The sequence below is a fragment of the Asparagus officinalis genome, chromosome 4 (genome assembly GCF_001876935.1).
Source record: "Asparagus officinalis chromosome 4, Aspof.V1, whole genome shotgun sequence".
In the NCBI taxonomy this organism is placed as follows: domain Eukaryota; kingdom Viridiplantae; phylum Streptophyta; class Magnoliopsida; order Asparagales; family Asparagaceae; genus Asparagus; species Asparagus officinalis.
In genome coordinates, this window is record NC_033797.1 from 54,792,177 (window position 1) to 54,810,684 (window position 18,508).

The window sequence follows — 18,508 nt, forward strand, 5'->3', positions numbered from 1 at the left end:
TTTCATACAAATTATGTACTGTTATGGTAGAAACTAGACGACCGAAGATCTAGAGAACGCCTTCATCTACATTTCTTATTAGTTATCAAAATCTCTCACAAATCTAATTACGGTAAATATAAGTAAATAAAAGAAGGAAGAAATATGAAAGAGCAACTTACTGAAACATTTATGTGATCAATATCGCATATGATTCCATTTGCAACTGCCGTGCGCCCAGATTCCGTACTAAGTATCTAATCAGAATAAACAATTAATGAATAAAAAAATGGTTTAAACACAGAAGCTCATGATGTATTGAGAATAATTTAGTACTACTGGAGAAGAATTGGTCCAAAATAATCAATATATTTGACAAAACTTAGTTTGATTGTGATGAGAAGTTAATCTTATACATATTCTGATACACACAAATAGATATCATTTATAATTACACATATTTCTTGTAATATTCTGCATGGTTTAACAGTTACAAGTTGGACAGTATGACCTTCAGTGGCACTTCACCATATTTTCCCCATTTGCTTAAAAAAATTTAGCAACAGTGGGATGACAGCCTATTAAATCATGCCTTACTTTCTTCCTCTGTGTCTAGACACTTTCCAAGAGAAGCATTCGGGTCATATAGCAGGAACCCTGTTCAACAAGCCTAAGCAAGTTAAGCCACGACGGAGTCTCATACTTCCAATCAGTGTCACCTATGACACAGAGGACAGTGTCAAGCGTCTGAAGTATCCCATTGTGTCTGACCTGCTATCTTAACCATTCAACTGAAGACATTCATTAGAGGGAACAGTTTATTAGGAATTTAATACTCTGATCATTGATTCATTAGTTCCCACCAGTCTTCACTCTGATATCCACTTCTCAGGCATTCTGAGATGATTGACATTTTACAGTACTCAACTTCAAGATAAACTAGGATTTATTGACTAACCATGGCACCATTTATTCACTAGTTTCCCTTCATCATCTTAGCCATGTAGGCTGCTTGCCGAACTATAAAGGTCTAGCCATCATAAATAAGCTTGTTATGGGTGATTATTCAAGTGTACAAGCACTAGGGTTATTCAGCCATATACTGTCGACCGAGTGACGTCTTAAAATTTATAGTTCCTGCTTTGAAGTTCACGGTTACAAAGTTTGTTCAGAAGCTTCAGTAGATTAATCAGTTTCTCCAGCATCTTCTGTGTATCCAGTATCTCCAAACACTATTAAGGAAGCCCGTTGTACTCGATAGCCAAAGGGCTAATGCCCTAACTACTAAAAAAATATTGTTACCGCCAATGTCATATAACACTTCCAAATCTTAAGTGTCTGTATCTTCTATAGCATGGATCCGGTATGATAAGGATCACATGGGTTTCACCAATTAGGGACATATTACTGTAGTTTTTACAACTCCCATATATGTGGGTCATCACATACCTAGTTGTTTTGTTTCAGTCTTTTACTTTGAAGGTGTTACCATACTAGCCTCAACTTAAACGGGGCACTGGTAACAAAGAGGTTTTGTCAGCTGAAATATCTATTAGGTTTTATCGTGTTGAATGTTAAATGTTTAATCTCAATAACAAATACTCTCTACAATCATTATTGTTAGGTGTGAATGAATTCTCAATATACTATCTCAATTCCATCATGATCCACAAGATACTAATGTTCACTACATTAGTATAGTTATGATGCTTGAAAAGGAAAGGGAGAAAAATAAACAGCGTTGAATAACTAGTGATGAAAAGGCCATACCACACGGTCACCACATCTAAGTGTACAAGCCGGACTGCTAGCTCCAAGTGTGGAATGGTCAATGTTCTCCCTGTTAGGCATTTTAGAATCATAATGTGGCGACTTCTGCCGGATAAAATTATATATGAACCTGTCATCTTTCATACAGCCATCTATTGAGAATCCACTTGAAACATCAAGAATGAGAGGAGAAAGGCTGTTTGTGCTGCGGTCTCTTATATTACGTGGATGTAATATCTCTTGCCTAGAGACCTGAAATTAAGATAAGACTACGTGAGTCCTTGGAAATTATGTATCATATGCAGTCACTATGACAAATATTAATGGTCACACCAGAGAAACTTTAGCTTCCAGGTCAATGAGTCGGTCCCAATGCCTAAGAAATTTGTTATGTGCAGCAGTTAAATGATCGGCATGTTCATCAAACAAATCACCAAGTCCGCTACTCTCTTTGTTGCCCCCATGAGCCTACATGTTAGAAGCAGAGCACACAATCTGAATTCAGAAAAACAGAACAAAAGAAACACGAATGTGTAGCATTACTAAATAATGTTTTAATCGACAAAACTTTAAAAAAGACAACAATGTGCATAATGCAAATAGTACTTACAAGTGGCGAACAAATAAAATCTAAAAAGAATTGGCGCACAAGAATATGACATAATAAGATGAGCATAAGCAAGGTGAGGATGTTGAGGTCAATGTTGGATAAGAAAAGTGAAAAGAAAAGTGAACTTAGAAACCCTCACCACGTTTATAAGGAACAGCACCTGAGCTGTCAATGCGTTGATGGAGGGAAGACTTGCAAACAAATAGAAAGTTGATTGCAGGAGGTAATAATAATAATATATGACAATGTATTGCCAATGGTACTTAAAGCCTGCCTCGCAGATAACTAAACCAAACAGGTTGACCCAAGTGCTAATTTCATTGGGAAAATTGACATCCCCAAGTGTACTACTCTTATCTGTGGGAACGCCCACCGAAACACCAAAAGATCACCTAATAGCAAGTAGAACCAGTCGGTGACTACTACTAGTTCATCTTGCAACCTCTTTCATCAAGCTCCTCCTTTGTACTCAATGCTTTAAAAGCAATTGGTCACACCTAGTGCTATTCTCAATGGGGACAGCACCAAACCCAAACACTTCTAACTAAAAACTATAGAAAATTCATCACAAAGTCCCTATGGGCACAACTGATGTAGAAGAAAGTGCAGAAGATGGCTTCCCAAAGGTAGCTGTCCGACTGAAACTGCAGTCTAGTACTTGATCCAGTGAAACATTGTGTTGCTTGCATATTTTCCTCTTATACTCAACATATGTGATGTAGTACAAGTTTGTGTAAATGAAGCAGAGACCCTACTATTTTGATATAGTACAAGTTTGTGTAAATGAAGCAGAGACCCTACTATTTTAAGCTTGTGTTTTGGGGTGCGGTTTTTTTATTTTTTTTGGTGGTGGTGGTGGTGGTGGTGGTGGTGGTGTGTGTGTGTGTGTGTGTGTGTGTATTGCAAAGCGGTAGAAATATAAGAGATATAATCAAATAAACATCTTTACCTTGTGATAGACAGTACAAATATTAAGATGACGACAACCTTTGCACATGGTCAGATTCTGCAGTGTACAAAGAAAAACAATTATGCTTCTACAAATCCAATGTGCTGAGCAATTAAGAAAGCTAAGGGGATTTCAATACAAATGGGTACCTGTATCATTGGGGGAAGGTTTTGTGTACTTGATGCCTTCAAAATATCAGTTGCAAGCTCATTCCGGCGCATAATTAGACCGACCACATCAGACCTTTGAACCTTAATCCCCTAGATATACAAAGATATATTTACATAATTGAACATAATTTATAATCTATAACTAGCAATGTTTCGATATACCAGTGTCTGGTCTGTGTGAAGATAATACAGAAGGCCTGAGTTAATATCCTTTTTCAAGTATCTGAAAAACAAGAATATCTGAAGTAAGATATACTCAAAATACTTCTTGGATTATTTGACAAATTTATGAAGCCTCAACCAATCAAATCAAACATACCGATCAGACATCAGAAGGGTGTACAGTATCACCTGGGCACAATGCTCCATTGCAGACTATAACAAAATACATTAGCAGAAAACAATAACAAGCAAGAGTAAGCCTTCAAATAAATAGAAATATCCTTTAAACAACAAAAATGCATAAACATGCAATAATGCTGCCCTAAGCAGTACTCGATCTGTTGGATATTTTTTTAAAAAGTCAAATTGACTTAATCTAATTCTCTAAAATCTCTCAACTAACCCTCTAAAATCTCTCAACTAACCAACTCTTTTCTCCTTAACCCTCTCCACCATCCGTTCTCACCTCTCTCCCTATTTAAGCATCCCTTTAATCCCTTTCTAAAAGAAGAAGCACAGAGCTCAATTCTTCTCTTAATGCATCATCATTCTCTCTAAACTTCTCTCCTCTAATCTCTTAATCAATCCTTTCTTCAAAACTCTCTGCTCACGTACAAGGAAAAGAAGAAATAAAGAAAAGAAGAGAAAGAAAAGAAAAAAAGAAATAGAGAGATAATTATTTTTGCAACTATTTTATCGGTAGCATTATTTGGGCAACCTTCTTCATCTGAGCAGAAGCTCTGTGCTCTCGCCCGAGTACGGAGGTCGGTCGTTTCCGGAGGCTTTTATCGCTAGGGAGGAGAGGATCATCTGCGCCAGAACGATAGGCGGGTCCTCAATCTTCTAGGACAGTGATTACACGACTGCTCCCGTTCAGGCTAGATTTTATTATTTATTTTATTCGGATTTATTCTGCATGCTATAACCTTTAAAATTGATAAATTTCTAACAATCTAGAAGATTGACTTATTTAACCAAATCAAGAGGTACATTTTTTCTTTCTATTTTATATGGTGAAATATAACTTAAATCTTCAAATGTAAAGATTCTCTCTTTTATTGCATTATGATGGATATTCATATGTCATATTATATCACTTGCATTTGTTACATAATTAATTACAAGTTTTATGCTAGAATGCACTTGTAAAAAGCACGAGTAAAAAAAATGATATGTTTAAGAGGTGGTACTAGAAAATGACCACGTAAATTTGGAATGTCTCTCTTGTAGGCAACCAATGTAACTTTGGAAGGTCTTTTTGTAGGCAACCAATTTAAATTTGAAAGGTCTTTTTTGTAGGCAACCAATGTAACTTTGGAGGGTCTTTTATAGGCAACCAATTTAAATTTGGAAGGTCTCTTTTGTAAGCAACAAATTTAAATTTGGAAGGTCTTCTTTGTATGCAACTAATTTGCAACCTCTTATAAAAGAAAATTTTAAAAATTATGCATATAAAGTATGAAATATATTTTAAGATACGAAATCCTATTATAAGGTTCTCTTTAGTTCTTAGCATGTATCTATTAGTAATGTCATTCATATATGTGCATATGCATGCATGTGAAGATATAACTAAAGTATTTTAGTTCCACTTTATGGGCCAAATTCTAATCTGTACAAACCCTATGTAGTTACATCTCCAAACATAGACTATGACATTTATGCTTACATGTTACATTCAAAACTAATGTTTAGTTTTTCTTGTTGCTAAATTGATACCTCTATCTATTGAACACTAAAGATTCTATTAACAATGTTGGGCTTTAGTTCTTTAAATGTACAACATATTGTGTTCCCAAAGAACCCGGAAGTTATGACAAATCCTTTGTGTTTTTGTTTTTTATTCCTTCCTTGATAATATTTGATCATTACAATTTCTACTTGACATGAGCATATATCAAATTTGTTTAGACATTTAAAATAAAAATGTCTAATTATTATAATCTATTGTTAACTAGAAATTTCTCGATAAGAGACATTAATAACTATGCTAACATGTTTTTGTTGGCCTTCTTGTTTTGATGATGTTTAACAAACAATTTATAACTAATGTTGTTTGTCTAGTATTTGTGTTTATCTATTTATTGTAGACAAACAACATGTTGGAGGATGGATGGAATCGAGCATTCGCAATCATATCCAATGAAGGTTGGCGGAATAGTGGTTAAAGCCTATGCAATTCAAGTTCAAGATTCAAGTTCAAGATTCAAGTTCAAGCTTCATCCGTAAGTTTACAAAGAAGAGCTTACTGAAGATCAAGATCATTACATGGGTAAATAGTTTAGGTTTTATATTATGTGTGTTGATACTTTAAGCTCAATTATATACACACATACATGTTTTGGTTTTATAACCTTCAACTTTATATAAATATGAAACATATATACTTGTTTATACACATTTCATATTTATCGATTTTGTTTAGCCATATATATATGAAACAAATGGATATAACTATATGTATACACGTATTTGTTTCTTTTGTTTAGCCATATATATATGAAACAAATGGATATAACTATATGTATACACGTATTTGTTTCATATCCATACATGCAAATAAACATGATTTCATTTATGGATTAAAGACGTTTATTTGAAAGATTATGTGTTTATGGATTAAAGACTTGTTTACAATATTTTATATCTTTTCCTAAGTCTATTAATCCATTCAAAAGGATTTGCAAACTTGTTTGAAATTGTTTTTGTCAAAATCAAGTATTGATGATTTCGTATTCTTAAATAGTTTACAAAATAATTTATATTTAACAAATGGGAAAAGTAATTTTAAAATTTTTTTTTGTAACATGTTCTATTACATGTTTATAATCATTTCACAAAATTTTATCATTTTTGGAGTTAATTTACTATACTGAATTGATTTTACAAAATCAAGTGTTTCAGTAATTTTTAGAATCTAGAATATTTGTTTTAAAATATTTATTTCTCACAAATGGGAAGTGATATTTCAAAAATTATTTATCTAACATGTTTATATACATGTCTAGAAACATCCCACAAAATTTCATGATTTTTGGAGTTGATTTACTATTTTTAATTAATTTTACAAAGTCAGATACGTAAATTTCCAGAATGCTGGATTTTGGGGTATTTTGGTCTTTTCAGCCTATAACGGCTAGTAACGGCTAGTTTTTGATATTTTCGGTTTTTGGGGGTTTGTGGCTGGTTTAAGAGGCTATAAAAAACCCTCAACTTTCATTGTTTCATATGGATGTTTAAGAAAGTTTTAAAACAAATTTTACAAGTTTGTGAGAGTTTGTTTCAAGTTTTGAAGATTGTTTTAGTTTATGCAAAAAGAGGTTTACAAGAGGAGATCATTTGTTTGGTGTTTGGGCTTCAATCTCATTCTCTCTCGCTCTTGATTCTTAGAGAAGTTTTTTTTAACTTATCTTCTAGCTTATTTATATTTTGATTCATACATATTTGTGCTAGATTGATTTAAATTTAGTTGTTGTTATCTCTCATTGATTACACACACCCACTTAAGCCTAAGTATTTTCATACATAGTATATTTAGGATTATGAGATTATATTCTTTGAGAGTGAGCTTACATAGAGTTCTCATCCACTGTAGAGAACAAATCTTGTTGTTGAGCCTAATTGTGAGATACATTTTGTAATACACTTGTACACCGAGAGGAGTGTGTGGTGAGAGACGAGGTCGTCCCAAGAGGAGTGGGGTAGATGGCAATGCCTAGAGGTAGGTTGTAATTCCTAACACTTGAGGGAGACACGGGCTAGAGACCAACACTTGAGAGGGTGTAAAATGTGATTGCAAGAGTGTTGATTGTAAAGTTTTCGGTGAACTAGAAAACTGAGTCTGAGGTGTAAACATTATTCGGGTGTGCGTAAAGAACCCGGTTGTGATAGTGGAGATCTCCTCGAGATGAGGAGCGGGGACGTAGGTCGTGGGGACCGAACCTCGTGAACATATCGTTTGTTTGTGATTGCATTGGCGCACTTATTTTTTGTGTTTATTATTATATAGCCTTTGTCAATTGCTCATTGTTTATATTGCCCACTATCTTATTTATCTTGTTTATGATTATTTCACCCTTGTGTTAGTTTATATATCCTTGCACATATTTCACCATATACCTCTTTGCTAGGATATATATCTCTTTGTTCATATCACTTATCCTTGCATATATCTTGTTGTATATCATACTTGCTAGAATAATTTGTTAATAAGTTTTAATTGGCATTTAAATCGGATTAGATTAGCATAAACCCTATTCACTCCCCCTCTAGGGTTCTTTCCTAGTGACATTAGGGTCTAACAATTGGTATCAGAGCTTGGTGCTCTTTGATTTAAGGTCTAATCGCCTTGAGTTAAAGATCCAAGTTATCTTTTTGTGCTAATCCAATTTTTAATTTTTGTGCCCACATTGGAGAAATCCAAGTGGAGCGATCATGATCATAAAATGTTTACAATGAACAAGCTTTTGTTAGAATTTTTGCTTAATGCTTTTGACTCATCCTTTTTCTAACAAATTTGTTCATTTTGATAGTGCTTACAAACTTAAAAATTTATTGAAGCACATCAAGGGGGCTTGGAGGCAATCCGATAAGATTTGGAGAATTCTTCTTCAAGTTCATGTGGAGCATCATGCACACAGCCACAAGAGTATAACTCTTGTGTAGTAAGCGATTCTGATTCCAATAATAATTTATCTATTGATAAACTCGTTTATGCATATGAAAGATTAATGCATGCCTACACCAAGTTGCAAAATAATTTTATAGATCTAAAAAACAAGCATGTAGATTTGAAATCTGATCATGAGATACTAGTGTCCAAATTTGATGTCATTGCAAAAGAAAATACTATGCTTAAAGAAAACAATGACGTGTTAAATTTGGAAAATAAAAAATTGAACTTATCCATGTCTAGCTTATCTCATGCTAAAGATAATGTCATGTTAAAAGTAGAATGCATTAGAAATAAATTTGATTCTTTTAAGAATAACCACACATGCTCTATTTCTATTTCCAATACATGTATGCAAAATGATGAGTTGAGTCAAGTTAAACATCGCATATCGTGTTTAGCTTTAACCTTAAAAACATGTATGGTAAATCATGATAAGCTTATGAACATGTGTGCTAAGTCACATGCTACTACACCTAAACATATCACACATCATACACACATGTATAGCAAAATTCACAAGTATTCCATTTGCGGCCGAAAATGCCATTTAGCTAATTTTTCCTATGATGCACACAAGCCTAAGAATGCTAATGCTCTTTGTGCATCTCATGTAGCTTCATCATCATGTACGCATACACATTCATATGCTCATTCTCATAAAGTTCATCATAAGCATGCTGATGTGTATCATTGTGATCTTTGTGGTCATTTTGATCATTTGGCCGAATATTATTTTGATTTAAAAAGAAAATCTTATTTGCCAAATGTTTCTAGTAGACCACATATTTTTAAATGTGATGTTTGTGATAAGTTTGGACATCTTATAAAATTTTGTTATAATATGCAAAAAACTTCTAAGTTGCAACATATTCCAAATAGACCTTTGTTTAATGATGTTTCTCATTTGCAAAATAATTTTAAAAGATAATTTTTATTTATAAATGATTCCCGTGCACAAGCTAATGGTCCACAAAAACAAATGGATCTCTTTCATTGCACAAATTGCAATCGGAATGGTCATTTGAGCGAATATTATTATGACCGTGTTAGTGCACTACATATGCCCAAGAGGGTTCATAATTCTAGAGCTTTGAGCTTTATTGATAGAGATCATGTCCCTAAACAATTCGGCACTAAGTTTTGACGTCCTATCATTTTAATCGTGAGAATCATTTTATAGCACTTCATTCGAATACATGTATAATGTTTTCTCTTGAGATTTTAGGAAATGATTAGAGTTGATATAAATATGCTCCGCCAACTAATATGCCTAGTTACAGGAGATGTGATAAATCAATGTTCTGGAAAATCAAATCAAGAGGTATATCTTACAACTGCTATCTATATGATGAAGTTCAAAATCATGAAGTTATGTTGAAATTAGTCCATCAAATAATTAAAATTGCTATTAGGTTCCCTTATCCTTATAAGTTATTTCAAAATTAATCCCTCTTCTTGCTACTTGTACTATTGCCTGGATAGACTAGTTTTAAAATAACTTAACGACTAGGGGACCTAAAGTCAAATTCAACAATATGAAGGGCTAATTTTAAAAATAACTTAAGAAATAGAGGACTTGATAAATCTATACAACGTCTGCTAGGCAAAATGGTGATCTTGGACTTTGTAAAGTCTAAGAAGAATCTTGTTGACCCTTTGACTAAGGGATTATCCAGGAGTGTGGTTCTGAATTCATCAAGGGAGTTAGGGTTAAGCCCATAGATGAGGTCACTGACAGCGGTAACCCAACCTCTATTTGGAGACGTAGTCCTAATGTTGGTTTAATGTGGTAGTAACAAGCTGGACTAGTAACTCTCGTGTGGAGCATCGACCTAGATATATTTATATATCGTTATGTAGCATCTGCTACTACCCCTTCTCTTTGGTGACGATGCTCTTATGATACAGCTGGTTAGGTTGAGTTTTACTCTTAATAAGTCCAACGTGTGTATTATAGGGGATATTTTAAATATCCAGCTATAGTACCCTTTGAGGACTTAACTACGTGAGAGAAACCGTAATGGTCGCGGTTGGGGGGGCTGGGCTAACCCCTAGAAACTCTCATGAGTCGATTATTGTGAGCATGACCTTTAACGCTCAACCCGCTTTGCTCAATAGATAAAAACATATTGTGTGTTTTTATCAATACCTGATTCAAGGGGCCTAATTCAAGGCCTAGTCCATTATGTCCCTCAGGTGGCGATGAGCTCACTAAGAAAAGGTTCAAAGCCGGAAGCTATCTCTCCCGAATTCACGATATAAAAGGTTGCTCAACCTATGTATATTTTGTAATTTATTGATTTATTTATTAATTTTGAGTTTTCAGTCAATATTATCTTTTGGGGAGGACTGTTGGATATTTTTTGAAAAAGTCAAATTGACTTAATCTAATTCTCTAAAATCTCTCAACTAACCCACTCTTTTCTCCTTAATCCTCTCCCCCATCCGTTCTCACCTCTCTCCCTATTTAAGCATCCCTTTAATCCCTTTCTAAAAGAAGAAGCACAAAGCTCAATTCTTCTCTTAATCCATCATCATTCTCTCTAAACTTCTCTCCTCTAATCTCTTAATCAATCCTCTCTTCAAAACTCTCTGCTCACATACAGAGAAAAGAAGAAATAAAGAAAAGAAGAAATAAAGAAAAGAAGAGAAAGAAAGAAAAGAAAAAAAAGAAATAGAGAGATAATTATTTTTGCTACTATTTTATCGGTAGTGTTATTTGGACAACCTTCTTCATCTAAGCAGAAGCTATGTGCTCTCGCCTGAGTACGGAGGTCGGCCGTTTTCGGAGGCTTTTACCGCTAGGGGGAGAGGCCAGGACGATAGACGGGTCCTCAATCTTCTAGGACAGTGATTACATAACTACTCACGTTCAGGCCAGATTTTATTATTTATTTTATTCGGATTTATTCTGCATGCTATAACCTTTAAAATTGATAAATTTCCAACACGATCTGTAGATTCTAAACTTCATGGTGTAATGATTGAATCTTGGATAGCATTTTAAAAATGTATAAAGAGATGGTAACATCCTGAGAATATGTTATAAGAAGAAAACAAAGATGCATTCCACCAAAGGAAACGTAACAGGAATAACCAATCATAGACATGAAGCGTAACCTCATTGCATCCCCAGATTCCATATATTAGATGTAGGAAATGTTAACAACGATGCGAGAATTCTTTTCATCTCATTTCCTTTGTTTTCTTACTTTTTATCTTCTGTGTAACTTAAATATATTCCGTTAATGGGTAGATTAATCAAATATACAATGAATTTCATCAGAGTTCATCACATAACAAAAGTGTTCATCCTATTCCAACTCGTACATACGCCTATAGCTATGTAGCACAGGCACTTATACCATAAATTTGTGTCGTTGTATACACTTACTATTTATGGCATTATATCGTGTCCATGTCAGTCTATCCATCTTCGTGTAACATAGGCCTAAAGCATGCCTTAGATCCTAGAAGGCAGCACCCTTGATGATTTCTCTCCTAAAAAGTAGAACCAAATCTGAAAGGCTAAAGATGTACTAGAAGTATAGAAAAGAATCTGTTATACAATTGCGTAGAAGAGTATAAACCTGTATAACCAACGCTTGAATCATATACTAATCCATTGTAATTAATTTGTTCCCTCAAAACAAAACTAATGTAGCTATTCTCTGAGAAACAAGGTTTACTTTTCAGATGAAGGAGAAAAAGTTTTGAACCCAAACTAAGATATATAATCCTCAAGTCTAAATTTTAGGCATACCTAAAGCAGTTTCAAGTAAATAATCTAATAACTTTAGGCATAAGCATCACAGTCAAGAGTCAACATCTCTTATACAAGGGAAAATTTGCAAAATAGTCCGTTTTTGCTAATTATTTAGCAAAATAGACCGTTTTGCTAAATAATTAGCAAAATGGACCTCTTTTTGGCCAACAGGCCAAAAAGAGGTCTATTTTGTAAAACAGCTCAAAAAACATACGAGACTAGTAGTCCCGTATGTTTTAATCACGGATTAGTGAACTCAGAAAATTTCACAAAACATTAAGATGAACTCAGAAAACATACAGGACTACTAGTCCCGTATGTTTTCTGAGTTACTAATTCGTGATTAAGTTGGCTCTAAACATACGGGACTAGTAGTCCCGTATGTTTTCTGAGTCTTGTTTTTCAAAATCAACCTTTTTTTTCAAAAGAGGTCTATTTTGCTAATTATTTAGCAAAACGGTCTATTTTGCTAAATAATTAGCAAAAACGGACTATTTTGCAAATTTTCCCCTTATACAAACTTTGATAATGTTGCAAGAGCACAAAACCTGGAGACTTAATTTATGATAACTTATATGTTTTAATCCAAGACCAAGCTCATTTCACTACAACTATGACCTGCTGGCTAATGTATATAAAGGTTACAATTAAAGAGGATAATTTCTTTCATTTTCACTTTACAATGTGAAAGTTTAGGATGGTACAATATTTTCAAATGGAGTTCTAACCATAAGGAACTACAAAATAAAATAATGAAGATGGCAATATGTAATATAGTATAATCATGAATAAATCATTACAAACATCAATTATGGATGAATATATATATTTGAATTAAACATTTTACAATGTAATATTATTTGCAATAAATGAGAAACTTATGGAAGCTAACAATGGCATTAAAATAATAGTGCTAAAATTGAAACAAAACAATACAATTTTCAGTAAAAAATTGAAAAGGAGTTAGTACCTGACCAGTAGTTCCTTTGCCAGTTTTAAACTCCAAAGGCATAATTTTCTTGTATGAATCACCACAACTTGAACTCATTATTATGCGAAGAGATGCATCAATCATTCCTTTCAATCCATATCTTGGTGCCCATGCCATTTCCTCAATATCAATAACCTGAATTCCCCAATGCATATGTTGCAATTATGAACTTTGCATGTTTGAAACATTTAAGAATACAGATAAGGGAATAAACTAAAGGGTAGACTGTTCATAATTTTTTTTAGACTGGGGGCGTGTCCAATGTGCATAGCTAGTCAATCAAAATAATTAGGGTGTAGGATTATCTGTAGAAAGTGTAGTTAGTTCTCATTTTCCTTTTGTCTATGTCCTTTATAAGAATGGCAACTGATGAATGCACTTAGAACCTTGGGTAAACTTTCATAAGGGAAGAACAAGGAGAAACTAAAGATTTTTAAGTGGGAACACCAAGAAACATTGTACCCTTTAAATTCAAGCATGCTGATTGGCATGTGTCAGGCTTAAATTTTTTAGGACATTAACATGCATAAATATATACAAATATACCTGCAGGTGTGTGTCTGTAGATAGTTTTAGTTCCTAAAAGAAGGATTTGCAAGCAAACCTTATCATCAGATAACCATAAATGGATTGCCAGAAGTAGCAAGCTGTTTAAATCTAAGACTGTTGCTCAATCAAAAGACAAATTAGAGAGAGCTTTAAAGATCATTAACTAAAGATCCATTATTTCGATTGCTATGTTTTGTGCCCCAAGCTAAAGATCTTCAACTTGCTATTTTTCGGATTTCCATTTTGATGCATGGTGAGAAAGCTCAAATTTATCTATTGGGTATTTATGCACTCTTAATAATATAAATCAACTTGAAAGGAGATTAGCTAGTCTTGCAAAGTTAGTAAAAGTAAAATCAGAAAATACCAATACATAGTTCTTTTAAGGGCTTGTTCGTTTGCCTTAAAAAAATGGGAAATCAAAGAAATAGAAAACTATTTCTAAGAAATATGGGTTTTTGAATTGTTTGGTTGGCTAAAAAAAAAGGAAATCAAAGAAATGGAGATGAGATGAGATGAGTTGTCACATTATTATTGGATGATGTGAGTGATTTTTTAAGAAAAATAGTTTTGTTGTTGTTCGGTTGGCGAAAAAAATAAGGAAATGAATTATAAGAAACCTATTTCCTGTAGTTTTGTTGTTTTCTTTTGTTTGGTTCATTCTTAAAAATAAGAAATGAAATGAGATGAGATGAGTTGTCATTGTATTATTGGGTGATGTGAAGAAAGATTAAGAAAAGTGTTTTCACAACTTTTTGGGATGAAAACTAAGAAATGAAATGTTAATGAGATGAGGTGAATTGTTATAATATTTTATTCGATGATGTGAGTGATTTGAAATGATGAAAAGAGATGAGTTGAGTGATATTTGGATGAAAATAATATTTTATTAGATGTGATGGATGAGTTGTTAGATGAAAATAATATTTTATTAGATGTGGTGGATGAGTGGTTAGATGAAAATAATATTTTATTAGATGATGTGGATGAGTTGTTGGATGAAAATAATATTTTATTGGATGTTGTGGGTGAGTTTTAGGGATGGAAATGGAAGAAATGGGTTATTTTGAGATTTCCACCTTTTCCATTTCCATTTCTTGGTTTTTAGGAAATAAACGAACAGGCCCTAATACAAGCAAACTCTAACAAGTACATACCTCAGACACATGAATAGATTTCTGCCCCTCACATTGGCCAAAATCAACAGTGGCACCGTTCAGTTCCTAAAACAATGCTGACAACTCATAAGATCACAAATGTACAAGAGAATTAAATGCCAAGTGTAAAACATGATGGGCTTAATTTACATGAAACGGCAATGAAAACAATTGACAGTTTGACTATAACATATTATTTATTTAGAAGGAAACTCCAGGACTGTGGCAGGATCCTAGCTTAGGGTGAGCTGAGAAGCAGTGCAATCACACAAAAGTATCCAACAAAATGGAAGACCATACATGTTTGGAATATTTTTTTAGCAGTTTCGAAACCCTACGTGGTATGTGGTTGGTCCTTCAAGTATATTGCAACTAAGTCTGGCATTCTTCCATATCAGTTAAAATTTACTCCAAAACAATATGCCTCAGTTAGCAGAGACCAACCTGGAATGACAAATAGGTGGCATCTGAAAACAAAACAACCTCAATCCTACTTCCTGGAAAGCAACTGGTCTTCCAACAAAGTATTCACAGTACGATAATGACAATCTCAACCAAAACTAACTCAAATAAACTGAAATTTGAATACCAAAAGACGATGCAAGCACATTGACCAAAAAAATTTAATCTAATCTCAGGAAAATTTTACATAAGTTAAAAAAAACTTCACTAAAAATATGAACTTTGTGATTGCATGAAATTAAGTGAAAGTAATTCAACTTTCCCACGAGTGTTTATGGACATAAACTTAGTTTAGACTATATATCAGGTATGGTTTTTTTATATCTGGTCTCTGCATTACAAGAACTCCTTTCTATGTTCATCAAAACAGGCTCAAAGTTTCGGTGCATGACAAAACCCCACCGCATCACACTAAATACTGCACAAATCCAAAACTAAAATATCAAAATATAAGTAACTATAGTAGGTAGCCACATTCAACAAACAGTAGTCATTATAAGTTGGTATCTGGAACTACATTTGTTGCTAACGTACCACACAAAATAATAAATAGCATTTTTTACAACTGATTGCAAGGAAATAATAACAGTAATAATAATAAAGAGGATAACAAAAAAATGAAAGAGCATAATGGACAAATGAACCAACAGTGTCACGCCATAATGAGTGATGGAACAACTTAAGTACCTCTTGAGCTTTGAAATATCTTAGCCAATTTAATATCTTGGGAATCGCCTCAGTAAGTGTTGAGTAAACATCAGTCTCGCTGGCTGCATAAGACATGCCGAGAGTTACAATGCTAAGAAAGAAAATAATTTAAAAATCACGAAATAAGTCAAAAACTGTTAACTACAGATAACACTTCATCTACGCCTTATCCAGCACTTATATCCTCTCATAGTCTCATGTGGTTAATTAGCACCCAATACCCAAGCAGTAAAGCCTCAATAGGTTTTCTCTTGTATTTTTGTCATGGATAACTAATTCAAGTTGTTTGGGGTGCTAAATAAACCTCTCTGAGTGGTTTAAATTTATAAGGAAATGGTGTTATATGAAACATTAATGCAAAATAATTCATCAGAACTCAAAGATGGTGTCAGAAGAGCCTTAAGGTAGCATGTTCGATATAAACAAATCTATATAGCCCCAAAAGCATGTGCTACAATCAGCTAGATATCGAGAAAACATGTGAACTCATGCAGACCAGTAGACCACTCATGAATACCTCCACATGCATACAAGTTTTCAATACTGTTGTGAAGCACTGTTCCAGCATACTCTTCCAAGAAGTGTCTCGTTGGTGAATCTTTAACAAGACCAGCCTGACAGAAAATTTCAATTTGGTAATTTTAAAAATCCTGGACTATTCATCTTTTGAAACCGAATGTGAGTTTGTAGTTGTCAAGGGTAAAGCATAGAACCTGGAAAATCTGATGAAGCAATGTACCAATTAATGCAGCAACAGAATGCTCAGAGCATTTAAGCCTCTCATCTAGAACAGCACGCCTTGGGCAATTGAAACTAGAAGCAACCTAGAATTAGCTCATTAACATCCATTTTGATAAGAATAATTATGGAAAACTGAACCCTCAGACTGACAAATATCTCAAAATACATAATTAAAAATTGAACTTTTCGACAAGAAAAGGTTGTGATTTTTTTACATATCATGTAAAATAATGTGAAGCAGCCGTGTAAAACAAATACAAAGATATAATTTACCCGTGTTCCAGATACAAGTATGTCCGGATGAATGATCAAGAGGTTGTTGTCATGGTCAATAACACATTTTCCCTGGTTATCGAACTCCCCAATAACATTTATCGTATCGCCGGGTCCAATCAAGCTATAAAACCTAAACAAATAAAATGACAACCAATTTCAGCAAATAGACAAGGATCGTGGAAATGGAGTGAAGCGAAATGAAAAATAGGAAATTTTCTATATGCTTCTTAATGTGTATACAATCTTGGGCTGCATTTGGCTTAACATAAACTTAATATGCATCCATTTTTAGACAAAATGCAATTTTCACGTGTCAATATAATAATAATATGGCATTCAATTCCAACCACTTGTACTCTGGTTGTTGGCTTATGCAGGATGCACACATTGTGTTCCCCTATTCATCCAACCTATCTTTTTTGTTGTTTGATGATTTAAAACCTATAAGTAACTTTGATCTGAGATTATTCTTTACCTTTGCATAAGTTACTGTTGGCCATTATAATTTGCCAGTATTTTATTCCATTCACATGAATTTTCTTCTTTTCATTTTAAATTTTGTGTATTTTTATTTTTGAATTATTTTTCCCATCTGGTGGTGTTAGGTAAATACCATGTTATCCACATGCTTGGCATGATAGTCCTAACTGCACAGGACATCATAATGCATTCCAAAACAGAAGATATCACCTCACTAAGTTTGATGGCTTGTGTGTTAATAGAAGATGCAAAAGAGGAATGAAATGAGGGTGACAAGTTATTCTGGTAGCACAAGCCATAGGAACAACTAACAAACAACTAGACAAAACTCGGAAGTTGTTTTCCTTTAAATCATTAAATCCTATATGATTTTTTTTCTCCAGTATGCTCATACCAAGAGGATGTATTTATATGGTAGAGAGAACATTGGGTTATAAACTTTCTTTGGTATTGTAAATATTGCTCGTGATTTCTTTCTGGGTTGACATCACATAACAAGCGATATCTAACTCTAGCTTTCCAAAGGACTATTTAAAGAGATCAGCAAGCAATGATGATTATGACTATAGACCTTACAAATTTTGACAATTGGATTGTGAATAAATCATCAAAATTAACTACAAAACTTGCTTTGGTCTTTTTGGCACTTGAGATGAACTAAGGCCTCTGAAGAGAACTGAAAAGAAAAAAAAAGAGTATGGAATCCTATAAGAAGTGAAAAGTAGCCTACATATATAAATATAACTCCATGATACAATCACAAAAGTATTCTAAGAGGTTAGGAGGGAACAGTAATGACTTTGAATGGCTAAGAATAAAAAAAGAGATAGGGCATGAAGAAGCTTAGTGATACTGTCAAAAAATGTACCATCTTATTGTACATAAAGGATTGTTATTGCTACAATTAACAATCTACTCCTCTATACAAATGGGAGAACCCAAGATTTATTATTCATGCTACAGTAAATGCTACAACAGCATTTACTGTAGTGTTATTATTGTAGCGAACATAAAACTAGACACTGTGTTTTTTTAAAAATATTATTGTAGCACACGGGGAATA

The 18,508-nt window shown here is 33.6% G+C and overlaps 1 protein-coding gene across 1 annotated transcript in view; it reads right to left on the bottom strand.

The window, feature by feature from the left end:
* The window catches only part of LOC109837475 (DNA replication ATP-dependent helicase/nuclease DNA2), a 53,517-nt gene that overhangs the window by 21,046 nt on the left and 13,963 nt on the right, over nucleotides 1–18,508 (bottom strand). The window contains 13 exon segments of the mRNA XM_020405735.1: nucleotides 162–236; nucleotides 1,750–2,001; nucleotides 2,083–2,217; nucleotides 3,309–3,365; nucleotides 3,458–3,568; nucleotides 3,641–3,701; nucleotides 3,798–3,853; nucleotides 13,052–13,207; nucleotides 14,779–14,844; nucleotides 15,928–16,010; nucleotides 16,466–16,562; nucleotides 16,662–16,772; nucleotides 16,963–17,095. Coding sequence (XP_020261324.1) covers nucleotides 162–236; nucleotides 1,750–2,001; nucleotides 2,083–2,217; nucleotides 3,309–3,365; nucleotides 3,458–3,568; nucleotides 3,641–3,701; nucleotides 3,798–3,853; nucleotides 13,052–13,207; nucleotides 14,779–14,844; nucleotides 15,928–16,010; nucleotides 16,466–16,562; nucleotides 16,662–16,772; nucleotides 16,963–17,095 — 1,393 coding nt within the window.